Source organism: Brachionichthys hirsutus, unplaced genomic scaffold (genome assembly GCF_040956055.1).
Source record: "Brachionichthys hirsutus isolate HB-005 unplaced genomic scaffold, CSIRO-AGI_Bhir_v1 contig_389, whole genome shotgun sequence".
Taxonomy (NCBI): domain Eukaryota; kingdom Metazoa; phylum Chordata; class Actinopteri; order Lophiiformes; family Brachionichthyidae; genus Brachionichthys; species Brachionichthys hirsutus.
Window position 1 is genome coordinate 27,611 of NW_027180341.1, and position 22,124 is coordinate 49,734.

General features: G+C 47.4%; 1 protein-coding gene across 1 annotated transcript; it reads right to left on the reverse strand.

Moving 5' to 3' along the window:
• Positions 1-848: 848 nt before the first annotated feature.
• On the reverse strand, positions 849-20,873 carry LOC137913723 (AN1-type zinc finger protein 3-like). The gene is made up of 6 exons (XM_068757355.1): positions 20,744-20,873; positions 3,496-3,669; positions 1,979-1,981; positions 1,555-1,620; positions 1,298-1,468; positions 849-1,045 (listed from the first exon to the last, which is right to left on the reverse strand). Exons 1-6 carry the CDS (start codon positions 20,871-20,873, stop codon positions 891-893), a joined length of 699 nt encoding a protein of 232 aa, XP_068613456.1. The 3' UTR covers positions 849-890.
• Positions 20,874-22,124: the final 1,251 nt, after the last annotated feature.

Consider the following 22,124-nt stretch of genomic DNA (forward strand, 5'->3'; position numbering starts at 1 on the left):
ATCCAAGTGACTCTTGCCATTAGTGTACTACTTACTTCCCTAGTTTCTTTTTGGTCAACAACCCATGTGAGCAGAGGCAAGGATTGGCTGGATTGTTCACTATGAAACGATGGTAGAGCAGTAGAAACAGAACTAACCACCAACAAAACAAAAAAACCATCAGCATCCTTGGAGTGCCTCACCTGACCACACGTGTACGAACACTGCTGCAAGCACCGTGCATGGGTAAAACGCCGTTGGCGATGCTGCACAGGGACCTAAATGTTGGTGAAGGAAAAACAGGAGGCGGGGTTCTAGGTTTGATACTCCAACCCCGCGATGATGACCTGAGGAGTGGTCGTGGGATAGACAGAAACCTCACCCGTGACCAAGAACTGGGAAAACGTCCAAAACAAAAAAAAACCCTTGTTGGAGGACAATCCTACCAAATACTACAACAGTTTCTCTTCCAGGACTTCCTGTACTGAAGAGAAGACGAGCGCAGGGGAGGGACCCGTGGCGAGGAACAGCAGAGCTGTGCGTGACGTACGATTAGCTGGGTTCATCTTCGTGGTGTCCCTCTGACGACTGGAGGTTGGGTTAAGGCTGTGTGTGTGAACATGCTGATACTGAACGCGGCCCCCGCACAACAACTAGCGGCCCCTCTCTGGGCCCCCGATCAGCCTCGAGCAGAAGCGAGTCCGAACAGGACATTATCAGGGCGACGTCGAGCTCAGGTCCAGAATTGTCAGGTCAGATGAAGGATGTTACGATCAGGCTTCCTCTCCTCTTCCTCTACTTCCACCACCCCCCCCCCCCCCCCCATCACCCCATTTGTCATTCCTCAAGCTCTCCTTCCACAACCTCTTCCTCTTTGTAAGTGCCTCATCTCTATCAGGATGGCTGGCCAATCAGGAGCACTCCTCTCCGATGCGCTGGCACGAGCGGCCCACCTTGCGGTCCAGCTTCACCATCTTGAGGATGGCCTCCTCGCGACCACGGCCCAGATGGTCGAACAGACAGTCGTGCTGCTCGGGCAGACGGTGAAGCATGCAGAACACGTAGCCTGGGTGGAAACAGAAAATGGTTTGATGGATTCCCACTTCCTACAGAGAAACCGTTTGGCCATCACCTGGCCAAACACAGCATGGAAAACATTTTCTTACCGGTCTCGCAGAACCTTTTGCGATACGTTTCATATTCAAGTTGAAGATTAAGCAATGAACGAAGCCAAAAGTGAATTATGCTGAAGAAAAGAACTGCAGCGGTCTCGTGAAGATGGAGGTCAGTGCCGTATTTGACGATGACAAAGCCTCACCACAGCGGCAGGAGCCCAGTTCCTGCTGCACCAGCTCTAACTTGGTTTGGCAGCGGTAGCAGCGCCGGCGGTTCTTCTGCTTCGGCAGCCCGCGGGCCTCCTCGCCGCCGCCCTCCTTGTCGTCCGTTCGTGGCCGTTTCTCTGGCGTTTCCTCGCTCTCAGAGCCCGATGCTGAAAATAATCAGCAGGGTTGAAAGTTAGCGCTTCAAGTGGGGCAGGATATAGAGCTACGGGCCGGAACAGGAGAACGAGCGTACCCGATTCTCGGGGGCGTTTTGTGGGGGTGCAGAGTGTGCCTTGGGCCGTTTCTGTGGACGACACGCCTGCAGGTGGAGAATAAAGAGATGCAAGACAGGATTTGTAAAGATGAGTCTCAATGAACATGGAAGACAACTTCCAAGTTAAACCGCTCAGCCAAAATGGGTGACTTCACATACATCAGGAGTCTTAGACTTTTACTGAATGGAACTTGAGGCTTGTCCTTTTTCGCTGTAGAAACAATGACTCAGGAGCCAAACAATCATTGCAATCCACCAGTGAGGACGCCATTAGACTGAAAGCATCATGAGATAACTCTCTAGATGCTTGTTCGATGACTGACTTCCCCTGCCCATGTAGAGAAGCCTGGCAGCTGCTTGTATAAAGCAACAGTTGTAGAAGTCAAACAGACTACGAGCCCACACTCTAGCACAGACATGGGCAAACCACGGCCCGCGGGCCGTATACGGCCCGTTATGCTTTTCAATACGGCCCGCCGAACTTGTCCAATTACCAAAAAATTCAAAATCATAACTTTCATTTTGTCCCTGCAATACCCGTGTTTCACCAGCAGATGGCGCACTGACAACCGCGGTGGAGTGTAGCGAATTACTCTGCATTAGTTTCTTTTTCCCCATTACTCTCTGACCCCGTCTGTAGAAATGAGCGGACCGAAGAAAAGCAAAGTGGACGGTGAGGGCCGAGTGTTTAATAAAGAGCGCACAACAAGATTTCTTTTCACCGAAATCCGATCTACGGCTGCATGTCTGATATGCCAAGAAGCCGTTGCGGGTGGCTCCTGCACAGAGTCCTGCCGTCGCTTCTCTGATTTAAAGAAAATTGACGCATCACTTCAGCTGGTGTCCCGTCCCGTCACAAGACCTTGAAACCGCACCGCAGGATCTGCAGGATAAGTTCAAGTCTCTTAACCTGAATGACTTTTATGTCTCACTTAACGAAGCAACGTTTCCAAACCTCCGGAGGACGGCACAGAATATGCTGCTGTTTGGCTCGACCTACGTGTGTGAGCAGACGTCCAGCGTCATGATCAATAAATCCCGTTCTTCTAATGAAGTGCGCATTTATGCACAGCAGTGGAACAACAATGAGTGCAGCAGAAATGATTGAGATTTAGTATTTCGTGTTTTGATATGTTTTGAATGTTGAAAGTGATCATCTTTTTTCAATAAATGTTGCTTTATTTACGTGTTCAAGTAAAATTTATTAAAAACAGATGCAATCACCAGGTTTGACAGATCACAATGTCATTGCTATTTTAATCTATTTACATTTCTCCTCACACCGTTGTGCCAAAATATGTGTAAATGCTGCATCTTGCATATTCATTGAGACAAACGTACTACCTGGATTAGGGCTATTTTGCACATTTGAAAGACGCAGTTCTTCGTACACACTGTTAGTAAATCGGGTTGTACATTTATCTGTGTGTGTTTACTGTGCTATGAGGTTTGCACACGACACGCAGCGCTTTAGTATATCTAAACACTCATCCAAATGCTCCTGGCCCGGCCCCTCTGTCAAAATTTCAAACCCAATGTGGCCCGCACGTCAAAAAGTTTGCCCACCCCTGCTCTAGCAACAAACCGGGCTTTCCAGTCTGAACCAGCAGCTGATTTCACTCGGGCATTGAGTGCCAGTTGAACCATGTGTACCTTGTGTATGGTGATTCTATTTGTTGTGGCTGCTCACCAACCATCGGAGTATTGCAGTATGAAATTACTTCCTGAATTCTGCAATGCACCCATGGTTCCTTGATGGCATTGTTGAACGTTTTAGAGACTGTGCTGTCGGTACTTTGGCACCTGGCTCTCTATCCCCCTCTGTACTTCACCACTACATTTAAAGACAAAGAACATCCTTCCAATCTTCAACATGTTTCTTTTTTCTTGACGTGGAGGTCGCCGGTTGGACAACCTTACCTTCCCTTGTGTTGGGAAAGATGGGCGAAGGCTCTTCGGTTAACGGCTGCTCGGAGCTCGAGGGTGGCGCTAGGCTACTGCTCGTCTCGCTACTGAAAACTGGCGATTGGCTACTCCCAGTGATCTGGATTGGCGTGGAGGTGCAGTCCTCCCCTGGCTGCTTCTTCTGGATGTCTGTGGTCAATGACAGAAAATAATGAAGTAGGAAGAAATGCGTGTTCAGGACAGGAAATGGAGAGATACACGAAGAGAACAAACACAGAAACTCAAAACAAACGTTCTGTGTAGAGCAGAGGTGTCCATGAACCCAATCACATGATATAGGTACTCAATACAAACACATGGAACACTTAGTATGGAACCAACTTAACTTGCACACATGCATTAGGCAAATTTTGAATAAGAGCTTAAGTAATGATCCGATTCATCAAATGAAACCGTTCAGATCAATCATTCAAGTCACTCCATATGGCCTAAACGTCCTGGTTGCAACTTACCCTCATAGTTGTGCCAAAAAGAAATACATATATACACATCTTTGCATTTGGACTCTTTTTTTGTCTGCTTGGGTACCTTTAAATTGTCATGACTTGATTTCACCTCCGTCAAGATTTTCAAATAATAAATGCACCCAAGTGATTAATTTTTAAATATTCCCTCAACTTTGCCAGCTGAAAAATGATTTGGTAAAAGACCCGATCGCCTCAGACTATTGTGCTGCACTTGGAACCTCTCTGTAGGACACTGGTTGGTATTGATCCACTGTTTTATACCCTCCAGGGGACGCAAGGGAGGGCAACCCAGATTTGAGCTTTTCCTCCACATGCAGACTAACCCACTTGCGCTCAGCCTCTATACTCGTGTGCATCGAGTCTATTCCGAGCATTCGCGCCGTCTGTGAGGCTGAACTGAGGCCAGGCCTTTCTGCCATACTCACCGACAGGGCTGCAGTGCTCCCTCAACCCATCCTGCTAGAATAGTTGGAAACATTTCATGTTTATATTAAACAGTATTAATTGTTGGAATGCATGCCTCTAATCTCTAGGTCTCTACCATGGCTGGGCAGTATGCCTCCAAATCAATGTTACTGTCATTTCAAACTTAGGACTTTATAGTTTTACAGTATTGCATGTTTCTGGCATTCACTCGTTTTCTTCTGCTTTGCGGGTCACGGGAGTAGGCTGGGTACACCCTGAATGTGTCGCCAGCGCAACGTGGGGCCACGCTCAGACAGACAACCACCCACACACACACTGATACACTATGGGCAATTTACATAAAACGCATGTTTTTGGTGGTGGGAGGAAACGGGAGAACTCGGAGGAAACCCATGAACAGACAAACTCAGCACGGACATGATTCAAACCTGGTACCTTCTTGTTGTGAGGTGACAGCACGAACCACTCCGCCACCGTGCTCCCCAATCAGAGCTGGTCATTTATGTGACATAGCGAGACTAAAAGTGGTAATTACATTCAAGTACCTTCCAGTACATCATTGACATCATTACTGGTGTCAGTCCACAGCTGCTTGTGTGCCAGATTCTTTTAGAATACTCTGCCTTTAAAATGACAGTACTGTGCATCTTTACCAATGGGCCTTCAGTTGAGACTGATCCAGACCTGACAACCCTGGGAAAAAATGCACAGCCAAGCATAAACCATATTATAACTAGAAAGACAGAGACTGCAGACCCCGCCTCCAAAAGACTATTGGATCGTGTGAGACAGTAAACAGGGCTTCCGGATCAGAGGGGCCAAACCTGCTCTAGCTTGCTGCTCTGGAACGTACTACAAGACACCTTCTGGACTCTTTTTCCCATCATGCCATTCGTGTCCCTCCCTCTTAAAGTGGCAGTTTACAGCACAGGCACAATTCCTGATGTAAAAATAATTCTAGAATCTGGATCCAGATCCAGATCTGGATCCAGATCCAGATCAACGCCATTCTCGGGGAGGACCGAGCCACGGACAGAACCTTGCTTGTGTAAAAAATTGAAGTCGATTGGGTTACTAGTTTTTGAAAGAAGAAAGAAGGAATGGGCAAGAGCTAACTTCTTCAAAGACCCTTTCAAGTTTGTAAAGGGTCTGTTCACGAAGGAGAAAAATGGAAATCTCCAAACAACAAGGGAAGACCTCGAAGCCCACCTATCACAAATATACTCCGACAGCCGCCGACATGAACAGGTCTCACTACCACATGACATGCCACCGTTACATCCTCCAAAACATCAGCTAGACGTCAGCCCTCCCAAGTGGAGTGAAGTAGAAAGAACTGTACGCCGAGCAAGAGCAGCATCCTCCCCCGGGATCAACGGGGTGCCATACAAACTCTATAAGTATGCACCAGATGTCCTGCGTTTCCTATGGCGACTGATGAGGCTGGTATGGCTGAAGCAGACGATACCAACAGCCTGGCGAAGGGCAGGGAGCATCCTGATCCCAAAGGAAAAGGACTCTACTGATATTAGCCAGTTCCGCCAAATCAGTCTCCTGAATGTAGAGGGTAAAATCTTCTTCAGTGTAGTGGCTCACAGGCTGACTAACTATCTGGAAGTGAACAACTTCATTGACACATCTGTGCAGAAAGCGGGGATGCCAGGCTTTCCCGGGTGCATGGAGCACCTGAGCATGATATGGCACCAAGTCCAGGCTGCAAAAAGGGATGGAAGAGACCTCCATGTTGTTTTCCTTGATTTGGCCAATGCCTTTGGCTCGGTTCCACACAACATCTTATGGTCGGCATTTAGCTATTTTCAAGTTCCAGATGCTATCACTGCCCTCGTCAGGGCCTACTTCCGAGATGTGCAGATATGCCTGTCAACAGCAGAGTACACCACGGCTTGGCAGCATCTGGAGGTGGGCATCATGGCAGGATGCACCATTTCCCCACTTGTCTTCACCATGGCCATGGAAGTCATTATCCGTGCATCTCGATGGGTGGTGGGAGGAGAGCGGCTAAAACCAGGCTTGCGCCTCCCTCCCATTAGGGCATACATGGATGATATGACCACTCTAACCTCAACCATTCCATGCACAAGACGGCTGCTGAAGAAGTTGCAGGAGAACATCGAATGGGCCCGGATGAGGTTTAAACCGAGCAAGTCCAGGAGCTTATCTGTGGTGAAAGGGAAGCTATCAGACCAGCGCTTTAACATCGGCGAGGAGCCCATACCAACTGTGTTAGAGAAGCCAATCAAGAGCCTCGGGCGTTGGTACGATGCAACCCTTAAGGATATGGTTCAAGTGGAGCAGCTTAGACGGGATGCCATCAGCGGTCTTCAGAGCATTGACAGGACCATGCTCCCTGGCAGGCTGAAGCTTTGGTGTCTTCAGTTTGGTCTCATACCTCGGCTGATGTGGCCTCTGACCATTTATGAGGTACCGTGCTCGAAGGTTGAGAAGCTGGAGAGGGTCATCAGCTCTTTTGCCAGGAAATGGCTTGGGCTTCCCAGGTGCCTTACCAACATAGCACTGTATGGTAGAGGCATCCTGGAGCTTCCTCTATGTAGCCTCACAGAGGAATACAAGAGCAGCAAAGTCAGGCTGGAGATGATGCTGACAGATTCTCGAGACCCCTGTGTAGCTCAAACCGCTCCTGCAATTGCAACTGGGAGGAAGTGGACTCCAACTGTAGCTATACACCAGGCTAAATCAGCCCTTAAGCACCGGGATATTGTCGGCCACGTGCAAATGGGAAGAGGAGGCATTGGCCTAGAGGAGGGTAAACCATCCTGGTGCAAGGCATCTCCAGCTCAGCGACGTGGGCTGGTGGTCGAGGAGGTTCGCCGAGAGGAGCAGGCTGCAAGGTGTGCAAAGGCTGTCTCACAAGGAAAGCAAGGTCAATGGATGCGTTGGGAAGATGTCGAGAAGCGCAAGCTCTCTTGGAGAGAGATGTGGGACATGGAAGCTTATCGAACCAGCTTTATCCTGCGAGCGACATATGATGTGCTACCATCACCACAGAACCTCAACCAATGGTACGGAGAAGATCCTACATGCCCCCTCTGTCCATCTCCAGCAAACTTGAAGCACATTCTAGTTGGCTGCAAGACAAGCCTTACACAAGGCCGTTACACCTGGCGGCACAATCAAGTCCTGAAGTGTCTGGCAGCTGCACTGGAGAATAGAAGAATGGTCGTCAATGCCCTGCCCCCCCTTTCCTCCCATCTTACATCATCAGGACATTTTGTCCGTGAAGGGGAAAAACAACAAAAAAGATGTATTCCAAAATCAGAGGTAGGACAGATGGGAGCAGCACGGGACTGGAAGCTCCTTGTTGATCTGGAGCAGAGACTCTGCTTTCCAGTGGAGATCGCCACGACCAACCTCAGGCCAGATCTTGTGTTGTGGTCTACCTCAATTCGAAGTGTTTACATCATAGAGCTCACAGTGCCATGGGAGGATAATATAGGCGAGGCCTTTGAGCGGAAGAAGCTTCGGTATGCTGAGCTGGCAGCGGATGCTGAACAACGGGGCTGGAAGACCACAGTCCTCCCTGTAGAAGTGGGCTGCAGAGGCTTTGTAGGCAGGACTGCTACTAGTCTCCTCAGGGGCATGGGAATCCGGGGCCAGGCCCAACGGCAAATCATCAGAGCCCTGTCCAGTGCTGCTGAACGAGCAAGCCAGTGGCTCTGGATCAGGAGAAGAGACAACAGCTGGGCCCCAAAATGACAGAGACAACATCAGGGGGTATAGAAGGGGGTAAGGCAGAGGGGGGCACACCCGGGACGCCAGGTGTTGCTGCTGAACCCTCTTGAGGTGTCGTGGGCCTGTTCAGTGAAACACCTATGATGGAGGGTGCCCACCTGATGACCCCAATGAAACCCTTAGCCCCTTCTATCCTGCCCTGTGATGACTATAATCCCTACCCATTTATCAAGGTAAAAAAGGATTGTAACATCCAGTCCCATTCCGGTATGCAGTCAGACAAGTTTGGCTCAGGGATGAGGATGCCCCTGCCATGCAGAGTCCAGTGCACTTTGGGTGATAACACCATATCCTGTGTTTGTAAAACTGATCATCTGGATAAACCAGTGACTGCTGGGAAAGATCAGCTGGCAACTAGGGAAAGACCTTGTGACAGCTTGGAAAGACTGCAGACAGGAGGGAAAGACCCCGCCGGGCCTGCCACAGGCTAGCTCCCTGTGGTGGGAGGGGTATGGCACTGTAGTGCACATATCCCACCCAATATTGGCTACGAAAAATCTAAATGAGAAAATACCCCTAGAATCTGCGAGAGCGGGGGCGGAAGATGATTCAATGGCAGACCACACGGTAATTGACCCTGGAACGAACTCGACAATGAACATGATGATCAGCACTTTACCTGAGAAAACAACATCAACTCCAGGAAAAACGCTCCAGAGTTGCATTTGTGGCTGGGCGAAGGTTACATCTGCTGCAGGCCTAAAGATACATCAAGGCAGGAAAAAATGTTTGAAGAAAGTGGTGCAGGGATCTCGCATCGACCACTACTTCTTAAGAAGCAAGTCGAGTCAGTCAAGTGAAGTTCAGCGGCAGGACGTAAACCATAGTCCGCAGGACATCAATCCCCCTGTCCAAGAGGAGGAGGAATCAAGCACAGCAGAGTACCATGAGCCTAGCATACAACATCATGCAACAGAAACGAAGACCCAGGAGCGGAAGTCACCCATTAACTGGCCAAAATCCTGTGACAAAAAGGTATGGGAAACAGTCAACACAGACCTCATATTGCTGTTGGAGCAGCTTCGTGGAAATGCAGTGAAGAAACTGGATAGAATGGGAGAGCTCATTTACAACTATGGAGCTGAACGCTTCGGCGCTGCAAGCAAAAGGAAGAAAACACCATCCATCCCTATTCAATCCAGGAGACAGCAGGAAATAATTCAACTGGTCAAAGAAAGAAGGCAGCTGAAGAAACAGTGGAGGAAAACCACAGAGGAAGAGAAGGAGGGCATAAACGTGCTGCAGGCAGAAATTAAGAACCGGCTATCAGTACTGAGAAGAGCTGAAAACCTGAGAAAGAGGCGTAGAAAGAAGGAATGGGCAAGAGCTAACTTCTTCAAAGACCCTTTCAAGTTTGTAAAGGGTCTGTTCACGAAGGAGAAAAATGGAAATCTCCAAACAACAAGGGAAGACCTCGAAGCCCACCTATCACAAATATACTCCGACAGCCGCCGACATGAACAGGTCTCACTACCACATGACATGCCACCGTTACATCCTCCAAAACATCAGCTAGACGTCAGCCCTCCCAAGTGGAGTGAAGTAGAAAGAACTGTACGCCGAGCAAGAGCAGCATCCTCCCCCGGGATCAACGGGGTGCCATACAAACTCTATAAGTATGCACCAGATGTCCTGCGTTTCCTATGGCGACTGATGAGGCTGGTATGGCTGAAGCAGACGATACCAACAGCCTGGCGAAGGGCAGGGAGCATCCTGATCCCAAAGGAAAAGGACTCTACTGATATTAGCCAGTTCCGCCAAATCAGTCTCCTGAATGTAGAGGGTAAAATCTTCTTCAGTGTAGTGGCTCACAGGCTGACTAACTATCTGGAAGTGAACAACTTCATTGACACATCTGTGCAGAAAGCGGGGATGCCAGGCTTTCCCGGGTGCATGGAGCACCTGAGCATGATATGGCACCAAGTCCAGGCTGCAAAAAGGGATGGAAGAGACCTCCATGTTGTTTTCCTTGATTTGGCCAATGCCTTTGGCTCGGTTCCACACAACATCTTATGGTCGGCATTTAGCTATTTTCAAGTTCCAGATGCTATCACTGCCCTCGTCAGGGCCTACTTCCGAGATGTGCAGATATGCCTGTCAACAGCAGAGTACACCACGGCTTGGCAGCATCTGGAGGTGGGCATCATGGCAGGATGCACCATTTCCCCACTTGTCTTCACCATGGCCATGGAAGTCATTATCCGTGCATCTCGATGGGTGGTGGGAGGAGAGCGGCTAAAACCAGGCTTGCGCCTCCCTCCCATTAGGGCATACATGGATGATATGACCACTCTAACCTCAACCATTCCATGCACAAGACGGCTGCTGAAGAAGTTGCAGGAGAACATCGAATGGGCCCGGATGAGGTTTAAACCGAGCAAGTCCAGGAGCTTATCTGTGGTGAAAGGGAAGCTATCAGACCAGCGCTTTAACATCGGCGAGGAGCCCATACCAACTGTGTTAGAGAAGCCAATCAAGAGCCTCGGGCGTTGGTACGATGCAACCCTTAAGGATATGGTTCAAGTGGAGCAGCTTAGACGGGATGCCATCAGCGGTCTTCAGAGCATTGACAGGACCATGCTCCCTGGCAGGCTGAAGCTTTGGTGTCTTCAGTTTGGTCTCATACCTCGGCTGATGTGGCCTCTGACCATTTATGAGGTACCGTGCTCGAAGGTTGAGAAGCTGGAGAGGGTCATCAGCTCTTTTGCCAGGAAATGGCTTGGGCTTCCCAGGTGCCTTACCAACATAGCACTGTATGGTAGAGGCATCCTGGAGCTTCCTCTATGTAGCCTCACAGAGGAATACAAGAGCAGCAAAGTCAGGCTGGAGATGATGCTGACAGATTCTCGAGACCCCTGTGTAGCTCAAACCGCTCCTGCAATTGCAACTGGGAGGAAGTGGACTCCAACTGTAGCTATACACCAGGCTAAATCAGCCCTTAAGCACCGGGATATTGTCGGCCACGTGCAAATGGGAAGAGGAGGCATTGGCCTAGAGGAGGGTAAACCATCCTGGTGCAAGGCATCTCCAGCTCAGCGACGTGGGCTGGTGGTCGAGGAGGTTCGCCGAGAGGAGCAGGCTGCAAGGTGTGCAAAGGCTGTCTCACAAGGAAAGCAAGGTCAATGGATGCGTTGGGAAGATGTCGAGAAGCGCAAGCTCTCTTGGAGAGAGATGTGGGACATGGAAGCTTATCGAACCAGCTTTATCCTGCGAGCGACATATGATGTGCTACCATCACCACAGAACCTCAACCAATGGTACGGAGAAGATCCTACATGCCCCCTCTGTCCATCTCCAGCAAACTTGAAGCACATTCTAGTTGGCTGCAAGACAAGCCTTACACAAGGCCGTTACACCTGGCGGCACAATCAAGTCCTGAAGTGTCTGGCAGCTGCACTGGAGAATAGAAGAATGGTCGTCAATGCCCTGCCCCCCCTTTCCTCCCATCTTACATCATCAGGACATTTTGTCCGTGAAGGGGAAAAACAACAAAAAAGATGTATTCCAAAATCAGAGGTAGGACAGATGGGAGCAGCACGGGACTGGAAGCTCCTTGTTGATCTGGAGCAGAGACTCTGCTTTCCAGTGGAGATCGCCACGACCAACCTCAGGCCAGATCTTGTGTTGTGGTCTACCTCAATTCGAAGTGTTTACATCATAGAGCTCACAGTGCCATGGGAGGATAATATAGGCGAGGCCTTTGAGCGGAAGAAGCTTCGGTATGCTGAGCTGGCAGCGGATGCTGAACAACGGGGCTGGAAGACCACAGTCCTCCCTGTAGAAGTGGGCTGCAGAGGCTTTGTAGGCAGGACTGCTACTAGTCTCCTCAGGGGCATGGGAATCCGGGGCCAGGCCCAACGGCAAATCATCAGAGCCCTGTCCAGTGCTGCTGAACGAGCAAGCCAGTGGCTCTGGATCAGGAGAAGAGACAACAGCTGGGCCCCAAAATGACAGAGACAACATCAGGGGGTATAGAAGGGGGTAAGGCAGAGGGGGGCACACCCGGGACGCCAGGTGTTGCTGCTGAACCCTCTTGAGGTGTCGTGGGCCTGTTCAGTGAAACACCTATGATGGAGGGTGCCCACCTGATGACCCCAATGAAACCCTTAGCCCCTTCTATCCTGCCCTGTGATGACTATAATCCCTACCCATTTATCAAGGTAAAAAAGGATTGTAACATCCAGTCCCATTCCGGTATGCAGTCAGACAAGTTTGGCTCAGGGATGAGGATGCCCCTGCCATGCAGAGTCCAGTGCACTTTGGGTGATAACACCATATCCTGTGTTTGTAAAACTGAGTTATGCGCTCGGACAGACAAACAGACAAAGGATTCTTTAACATTGCGAGATAGGGCACTTGGAGGCGAGAGTCTGCAATCTCTGATTGATCAGCTTGTTTTCAATTGAACCCTGGTTCGTTTCGTAAGCGGTGATTCAAGATTCAAGATTTATTGTCATCGTCTCAGAACAGCAACAAAATTGTGATTGGAGCATCAACACTGCATAGTCTGCCACCAGTGCATGAACCCCCAAAAATAATGCAGGGCAGAACAGAGCACGTTATATTTGATCTGGTGTGCATTTTTTATTTTTGAGAAGGTATGTGCACCTGCGCACCATTTATGTGCACCACTTAACAGAAATTATAAGCAAGATGTACGGCTTATTGAACTAATTATTTTTGAAATGCATTTTTTCAGTTTTAGTGGGAATAGTTTTGTTGGTCTCGCTTTTTAGCCAGCGCATCAAAGTCTGGAGTGAGTTTGGTTGTGGAGATACTCAGGATGGATCTGAGGTGTTGGTATGTTAACCTGGATCTGTGGCTGGCTTTGTTGATGTCAACTGCCAACCTCTGAGCAGTAGCCTCCCGCTCTTTTTTCGTTGACTGCTCGCTAGCATTGTTAGCATGCTTTGGGGCTATTGTAGCCATTGTATTCTTTAATAGCCTATCGGCATATCAGGTGGACAGCAGTTGATCTGTGAAAAAAATATTTAGGTGTTGATAGAATAATTTAATATTTCCATCCGCTCTTAACTGTTATTGGAAGGAACAGCCCCATCTGGTGGACAGCAATGTTATTATGATGTCACTAGTCAAGGGGCGAAGCTTGAACTTTGTCAATAAAGGCCTCGAAACAGGAAGTCGGGGGGAGAACACGATGCCAGAGGGCCAAGACGGTCCGTGTGGCCGCTAGAGAAAAGTAACTGGTGTCAAGCCTGATTTCATTACCGGTGTGTTTGGTAATTAATAACATGATAGGGATTTATCTCGATCAGGTGTCCACTTATTAAACACAACATTCTCTGTCCACTTTCCTTTTCTTAGGTCCGCTCATCTTTACAGAAGGGCAGCGGGGTCAAAGAGTAAAGCACAAGTGCGGTGTAATATGCCACACCTCAATAAAGGTCAATGTATATACAGTGCACCATCTAGTCGGAAAACGTGAGAAATGCAGGGAAAATAAAACATTAACAAGGTTTATCAATATAATTTCTTCAAATTCGCCAGGCCGGATTAAAAAACTTAATGGGCCACATATGGCCCCTGGGCCATAGTTTGTCCATGCCTGGTCGAACTCACTATTTTCTGCTCAATGGTGAAAAAATAATTATGAAATTTGAGTTTTCTGCAACGTTCCTAGCATTACCTTTTAGCATTGTTAGCATTCCTGACTGGAATCAGTTGGCACACCTAGCAGTCTCTGTGAGAGTAGCTCTAGATGCCAAACAGAAGCTTCAAATGAAACAGGTGGAACTGTTTCCTATTTATGTGTGATCAGTGACATCAGAGATGTACTGTACTATGTCATAAGCATACAAAAATGCAGGCCTTTCCATTAACAAATACATGCAGATTTTACTGGTCAACCATTCAAGGCAGTGAATGCGTGTCAACCACACCTCAAGCACTGCTGTTCCACGGGGTGAACACATCGAAGCAATTCAACACCATCAATACCAACTGATCGCCTGGCTGTGAACAAGACAGAAACTTGTCAACCAAATCCACCAACTAGCTGCCAATATTCTCCCATGCTTTTAATGTCATTTGCCAAGTTAAGGTTTTAAGGATAACAATTGTTTTCATTATTAAGTGATCAGCGAAATGTAACTATAAAATGTTTTCAAATTTTCCAAGACGAAGCCCAAAGCGATATCTGGCTTGTTGAAATAGTGAGATATAAAATTACAAGAACTATGTAAAATCTAGAGTTCTCCCGTCGATTTTCATCTCCATTTTGATCTCTGGCTTCTTCCTCACTGTCCTCATGTCTTTGCTGACGCTGTGGTTCAGACTCTGAAGGCTGAACGGAGGAGCTGATCGCTGCTAACAGATCACTGCCATGCTAATCAATAGCAGTGAGCTGGGTGCTGCAACTATTTGACATCACACCCAGAATGCCTAGCAAAGAAAACAACATTGGCGACCCCCAAACAGAATGGATTTTATATCTTATAAGAAATTATTACATATTTTTGTCTATGTATTTACATAGTAAAAGGTAAATTCTTGTACTTTTGAACTGATTTGTCGAAACAGTCAGGGATCACTTTAAGAGAACCGGGAAATATTTGGCATTAATGATGTGACAAAACATAACTGAAATAAGATTTATTTTCAATGATCAATTATGATCATTTAAAGAAGTCCAGAAGTCCATCTGAACCTGACAGAGGACCGGGATGCTGTAAACCTGTCACATTTGGACAGGCTGGTGGATGAGACAGAGACTTACCCGCAAAACATTTGGAGCAGAGATTCATGGTTTTACTGGACCTGATGGGATATAAAGAAAACCAATGTCATACATCTCACACATCCAGGTTTTTCCTTAACTTATTAAGACTGCTAAGCAAATGTAAAGCTTTTGATACAATTTAATGTCAAATATTTGCTTATGAAACTGCACACAATATCCAGTGGAGAAGAAGCCTCTTATTTCACCACCGAACAATTCCAGCATCCGTTTGTTGCAGACTGGCTGGACACAACATGGCTGCTTCTGTAACACTAGCACGACCTTTATCTCCCCCCTGGCTCGGATTGGACAGTAAAATCTTTCACAACGGTGAAGCTCTTTGTGTTTGCTGATCCTGTAACCGGGCCTTTGTGTCAATAATTTCAAGGAGGGCTGACAGGAATTTGTAGTATGGAGAAGCAAATGAGTGTTATAGGGACACTTAAGAGTAGCTCACAGAGGGTAATACGGCTGTATGGTTATTTTCCTGTCGGCTTCAGAATTGATTCAGCACTGCCAGGTTATATGCAAGCAGAGCTACTATAATCTCAAGTCCATTTTTTTGATCATTAACTATTCAAGGACAAGACCTGAACAGACAAGGCACATGTGCACCTGTTAATTTGACTTTGGAAATGATACATTATTCTAACCCCAACTGTATGATGACCATCACAGACAAGCAGAATGTGAAATGTCCTAAAATGGCCACCGTACATTGGAGATACTCAGGATTGTGTCATAACGATACAGAAAACCACCCTGTTAAATGGGTTTTCAACAAGAACACAATCTTTTCAACTTTCTGGCTCAATCTGACAGCGACCAGAGGGCACAGGGACATCACCAGACATGCTCCATGAGAACAGTGATACCCTACAGAGACTGGCCAACCGTAGGGTATCGTCTGGTCATACAGGAGCAACGCGTCCAATCCTGCAGGACAAGCTTGAACAGACCATTATGCTCCTAAAGCAATGCTAGCGCTCCAACCCAATCCACAATCCGCATTTAAACACAATGTCCAGTGAGCGTTTTGGAAGTCTCACCATTAAAGGTTGAGATCTGACATCCTTTCTTGTGATAAAGAATCACCATGTCTAACAATGATCACGCCCGTGAAAGAACTGGTGTCCATACCGACAGCAGTCAAGGAGGCCAATCACCAATATTTGAAGCTGATATTCATTTGCTGTAAAAGTGAAACTATTGGCGTAAAAATTTAGAATACAAACTCCGAAAACTTAATTTCATTTAAATTCCTTGAAGCAAACGTTTCTTGAAGATATTTTTTTTTTATCTTGGGCAATAATCAACAAGATCGTAAAGAGGGAGAGAATGATCAGTACAGGCTGACCAGACAGAGAGACAGAGACAGGAAGGATGTTCAGCATGTTAGAGTGATGAAGAGTAGAGACAGGAAGGATGTTCAGCATGTTAGAGTGATGAAGAGTAGAGACAGGAAGGATGTTCAGCATGTTAGAGTGATGAAGAGTAGAGACAGGAAGGATGTTCAGCATGTTAGTGATGAAGAGTAGAGACAGGAAGGATGTTCAGCATGTTAGAGTGATGAAGAGTAGAGACAGGAAGGATGTTCAGCATGTTAGAGTGATGAAGAGTAGAGACAGGAAGGATGTTCAGCATGTTAGAGTGATGAAGAGTAGAGACAGGAAGGATGTTCAGCATGTTAGAGTGATGAAGAGTAGAGACAGGAAGGATGTTCAGCATGTTAGTGATGAAGAGGAGAGACAGGAAGGATGTCCAGCATGTTAGAGTGATGAAGAGTAGAGACAGGAAGGATGTTCAGCATGTTAGAGTGATGAAGAGTAGAGACAGGAAGGATGTTCAGCATGTTAGAGTGATGAAGAGTAGAGACAGGAAGGATGTCCAGCATGTTAGAGTGATGAAGAATAGAGACAGGAAGGATGTTCAGCATGTTAGAGTGATGAAGAGTAGAGACAGGAAGGATGTTCAGCATGTTAGAGTGATGAAGAGTAGAGACAGGAAGGATGTTCAGCATGTTAGTGATGAAGAGTAGAGACAGGAAGGATGTCCAGCATGTTAGAGTGATGAAGAGTAGAGACAGGAAGGATGTCCAGCATGTTAGTGATGAAGAGTAGAGACAGGAAGGATGTTCAGCATGTTAGAGTGATGACGAGTAGAGACAGGAAGGATGTTCAGCGTGTTAGAGTGATGAAGAGTAGAGACAGGAAGGATGTTCAGCATGTTAGAGTGATGAAGAGTAGAGACAGGAAGGATGTTCAGCATGTTAGTGATGAAGAGTAGAGACAGGAAGGATGTCCAGCATGTTAGAGTGATGAAGAGTAGAGACAGGAAGGATGTTCAGCATGTTAGTGATGAAGAGTAGAGACAGGAAGGATGTTCAGCATGTTAGAGTGATGAAGAGTAGAGACAGGAAGGATGTTCAGCATGTTAGAGTGATGAAAAGTAGAGACAGGAAGGATGTCCAGCATGTTAGAGTGATGAAGAGTAGAGACAGGAAGGATGTTCAGCATGTTAGAGTGATGAAGAGTAGAGACAGGAAGGATGTTCAGCATGTTAGTGATGAAGAGTAGAGACAGGAAGGATGTTCAGCATGTTAGAGTGATGAAGAGTAGAGACAGGAAGGATGTTCAGCATGTTAGTGATGAAGAGTAGAGACAGGAAGGATGTTCAGCATGTTAGTGATGAAGAGTAGAGACAGGAAGGATGTTCAGCATGTTAGTGATGAAGAGTAGAGACAGGAAGGATGTTCAGCATGTTAGTGATGAAGAGTTTCACATCTTACCATCTGATTCACAAAATCATTTCCGTTATCTCCCTCTGGCCAGACTAGTTCTAAAGATCTTCACTTATTTTTAAGGTAAACATTGTCATAATGATTCCTTCGGGAAACCCATACGCGTGAACCCGCACGCGCGCAACCATTCATGCGCGCCCAGCACGGCGAAATCTCATACACGTGAACCCGCACGCGCGTAACCTAATTCGCACGACCAGCGCGGGTTAAAGCAACCGCAGTACTTTAACACAAGTTTGTCTTACCTTCTTTAAAATGTGCGCAGGATCGCTGTTCGGCCTCGTCAAACCACCCATCGGCGAACCGGAAGAGGAAGGCTGGCCAGTGAAGAAGTTGCTCCACTGGACGTTAGATTCGCTCCGTCGGAGCGCGTGCACGTTCAGCTTCCTCACCGCGGCTCGAAGACGTCGGTTATATTGAGCGCCGGCACTTCGAAGGACCAACTTATGTCGGGGTTTTTCCCTGACACACTGTGTAAGAAATAATTAAACGCACACAAAATGAATCGGGCAGACAAGCTTCGATACTTTGCCGGTAAGGAGGACCTTGCTCGCCCAGCGGCTGCGACCAAGAGACCCCTCAGCCCTTTTATTAACACGGTGAACGTAGGTGTTTCCCAGGTATTTACGTAGATCCCTACCCCCTTCGATGAAACTAGAGACAAAAGGAATTTTTCCTAGAGAAACCCCCGTGGCTTCCTCCATCTTAAAAACTCTACAATGAGACAATGAAAATAAAACAATAACTCTGACAAATGTCTAGCTAGTTTACTGGATGATGCTAGCGGGGTCAGACTCTATAGGCGCATAGTGGTCTATCGTTGTTGTCAAAACTAATTTAATACCAAATCATGTGCATTCTGTAAAATTAGCTACTAATGTTAAACATACAATATATCAAATGTTTATTACCGTAAATGTCTAGCTAGTTTACTGGATGATGCTGCTGGGGTCAGACTCTATAGGCGCATAGTGGTCTAGCGTTGTTGTCAAAACTAATTTAATACCAAATCATGTGCATTCTGTAAAATTAGCTGCTAATGTTAAACATACAATATATCAAATGTTTATTACCGTAAATGTCTAGCTAGTTTACTGGATGATGCTACCGGGGTCAGACTCTATAGGCGCATAGTGGTCTAGCGTTGTTGTTAAAACTAATTTAATACCAAATCATGTGCATTCTGTAAAATTAGCTGCTAATGTTAAACATACAATATATCAAATGTTTATTACCGTAAATGTCTAGCTAGTTTACTGGATGATGCTACCGGGGTCAGACTCTATAGGCGCATAGTGGTCTAGCGTTGTTGTCAAAACTAATTTAATACCAAATCATGTGCATTCTGTGTGCACCGATCCGTCTGTCGATCTCCCGCTCCATCCTTCCCTCACTCGTGAACAAGACCCCGAGGTACTTGAACTCCTCCACTTGTATATCATTAATATCATTAATGATATTCATATATGTAAATACACTGATCATGTTTAATGATTACTCACACTAATTATTAACAAAGTTTTAACAAGGTAGGGGACAGATTTGACTAGAAGTCTTTTATTTTATACAAACTCTTGAGAAACCATGGAAATAAACATTCCACAAAGAATGGGACTATCAATTATTATTTTTTCTAATCTTGTGTTGTTTCAACAGGTAAAAAAAATATATAAAAACTAATTTAAACAGCAGGTCTCCCATCCCCAGTCAGAACTGCTGCTGCCTGATGATTCCAGAACGGACTGAGAATCCTCTTGAGCTGCTTCTAGCAGGAATAAATTTATTCCCGGTTTCCTTTTGGTCTCTGCAAACGAAAAGGTCATTAGAACTCCCACCATCCTCCAAATGCTCAGCTGTCATTCAGGAGTAGAAGTGACTGTTTCTCACCATTAGTGCCTTGGTCCTCGTCGATGGAAGCCTTTGTCATGCATTCAGGGTCTTCTGCTGAAGACTCTGGCGTCTTCGATTTGGATGATCTGCAGTAGTTTTGGTGTGGTTTATCAGTCGGCATAATGAAAGTAGAGATGACCATCTCCGGTATAATCCTCATCACAGGGTCCATCACCAACATCCTCTTCAGCACATCAGTGCACAGGTTCCTGTCACTCCTTTCATTTTCATTGTCTTCCTCCAAATCTTCTCACCTGTCTTGTCTCTCCTCGTCCACCGTACTGAATCTACTCTCAGGTGGAGCGGGCTGCACCAGGGTCACACCTGGTGTTGACCTTACAGGAGATGGACTCCTGGACTCTGTGTTGCACACTTGAAGAATGACTCAGTGTGTTTTGGAATGAATTTATTGTAAAATACATACAGACAACATATTTACATGCGCCGGTGTCCTCCTGCGCCACATTCTAGCATCTCTATGCGTGCCCGTAGGTTGCTGCTATCAGTGCTGTCAGACGTGCTCACCACGCAGCACACTCCCTGCTGTGGCGGATGTCGGTAATACACCGTCAATGTATATTGCCTGCATGTCGATATCTCGAGTACAACATTTTACCCCAAACCCATACCATGAAGACTAACAATAGTAAGTCCAGAGTAAAAGGCTTTAATGTTAGTAACAATACTTCAGTAATATACAATAACAATAATGATATGTAAGAGTGTGGGGGTGTCTTGCTTCACAAACACACTATCCTCACATCTGGTTGGGAGATGATGTCACTGGGGTCCATCTGAGGGGTAACAGGCTGATCCATGGTCACCCAGGCTTTTAAAACTGAGCTTCTCACCCTATCTCTAAGGTAGAGCCCCGCCCCCCTACGGAGGAAGCTCATTTCAGCCGCTTGTACCTGCGACCTTGTTCTTTCGGTCACTATCCAAAGCTCGTGACCATAGGTGAGGGTAGGAGAACGAAGATCGACCGGTAAATCGAGAGCTTCACCTTTGGGCTCAGCTCTCTCTTCACCATGACGGATCTGTGCAGAGTCCGCATCACTGCAGACGCTGCACCGATCCGTCTGTCGATCTCTCGCTCCATCCTTCCCTCACTCGTGAACAAGACCCCGAGGTACTTGAACTCCTCCACTTGGGGCAGGATCTCCTCCCCGACCCGGAGGGTACACTCCACCCTTTTCCGGCTGAGAACCATGGCCTCGGATTTGGAGGTGCTGATTCTCATCCCGGCCGCTTCACATGCGGCTGCGAACCGATCCAGTGAGAGCTGGAGGGCACGGCCTGATGAAGCCAACAGGATCACGTCGTCTGCAAAAAGCAGCGATCCAATCCTGAGGTCACCAAACCGAACCCCCTCAACGCCCTGGCTGCACCTAGAAATTCTGTCCATAAAAGTTACGAACAGAGGGGCAGCCCTGACGGAGTCCAACCCGCACTGGAAATAGGTCCGACTTATTGCCGGCAACGCGGACCAAGCTCTGGCACCGGTCATATAGGGAGCGGACACCCCGTATCAGGGGGTCCGACACCCCATACTCCCGGAGCACCCCCCACAGGACTCCCCGAGGGACACGGTCGAATGCCTTCTCCAAATCCACAAAACACATGTGGACTGGTTGGGCAAACTCCGATGCACCCTCAAGGACCCCGCCGAGGGTGTAGAGCTGGTCCACAGTTCCACGGCCAGGACAAAAACCGCATTGCTCCTCATGGATCTGAGGTTAGACTATCCAGCGGATCCTCCTCTCCAGTACCCCTGAATAGACCTTACTGGGGAGGCTGAGGAGTGTGGTCCCTCTATAGTTGGAACACACCCTCCGGTCCCCCTCTCTGGCCCTCCTCTGGACTCGGGAGCTGTAAACTGAGTCCAAGTCAGGCAGACGGTGACCCACAATCCCCTGAGCTGTCCTCCAAATGCTCAGGTTTCATTCAGCGAGCTGGAGGAACCACGTTCCCGGATCCCGGTCACAAAGCCTTTGTTTTATGTCTCCTCATCCACCGAACTGAAACGACTCTCAGGTGGAGCAGGCTGCACCAGGGTCACACCTGGTGGTAACCTTACAGGAGATGGACTGCAGGGCTCTCGTTGGGAGATGTCACTGGGGTCCATCTGAGGAGAAACAGGCTGCTCCATGGTCACACAGGGTATTAATATGCTCTTCATTCTGCGGAAGAAATGTGAGAACATCTTCTTCCACTTCTTCTTCTTCTTCTTCTTCTTCTTCTTATCCTCCTCCATGGATGTTCCCTGGGTCTCTGCAAACAAAAAGGTCATTAGAACTCCCACCATCCTCCAAATGCTCAGCTGTCATTCAGGAGTAGAAGTGACTGTTTCTCACCATTAGTGACTTGGTCCTCGTGGATGGAAGCCTTTGTGATGCCTGAACATTCTGGCATCTTGTGTTTGACGGTTTGCAAACTAAACACAGATAGAAAAGTATTCCTGTTATCATCTGAAAGAACCTGATAAACCTCA

Coding starts and splice junctions, on each gene's coding strand:
- LOC137913723 (XM_068757355.1), bottom strand. CDS start 20,873: ATGAGAATCAGCACCTCCAAATCCGAGGCCATGGTTCTCAGCCGGAAA. Junction 3,670..20,743: donor CCTCGGGGTCTTGTTCACGA/GTGAGGGAAGGA, acceptor CATTGACCACAG/ACATCCAGAAGAAGCAGCCA. Junction 1,046..1,297: donor ACTGGGCTCCTGCCGCTGTG/GTGAGGCTTTGT, acceptor GTTTCCACCCAG/GCTACGTGTTCTGCATGCTT.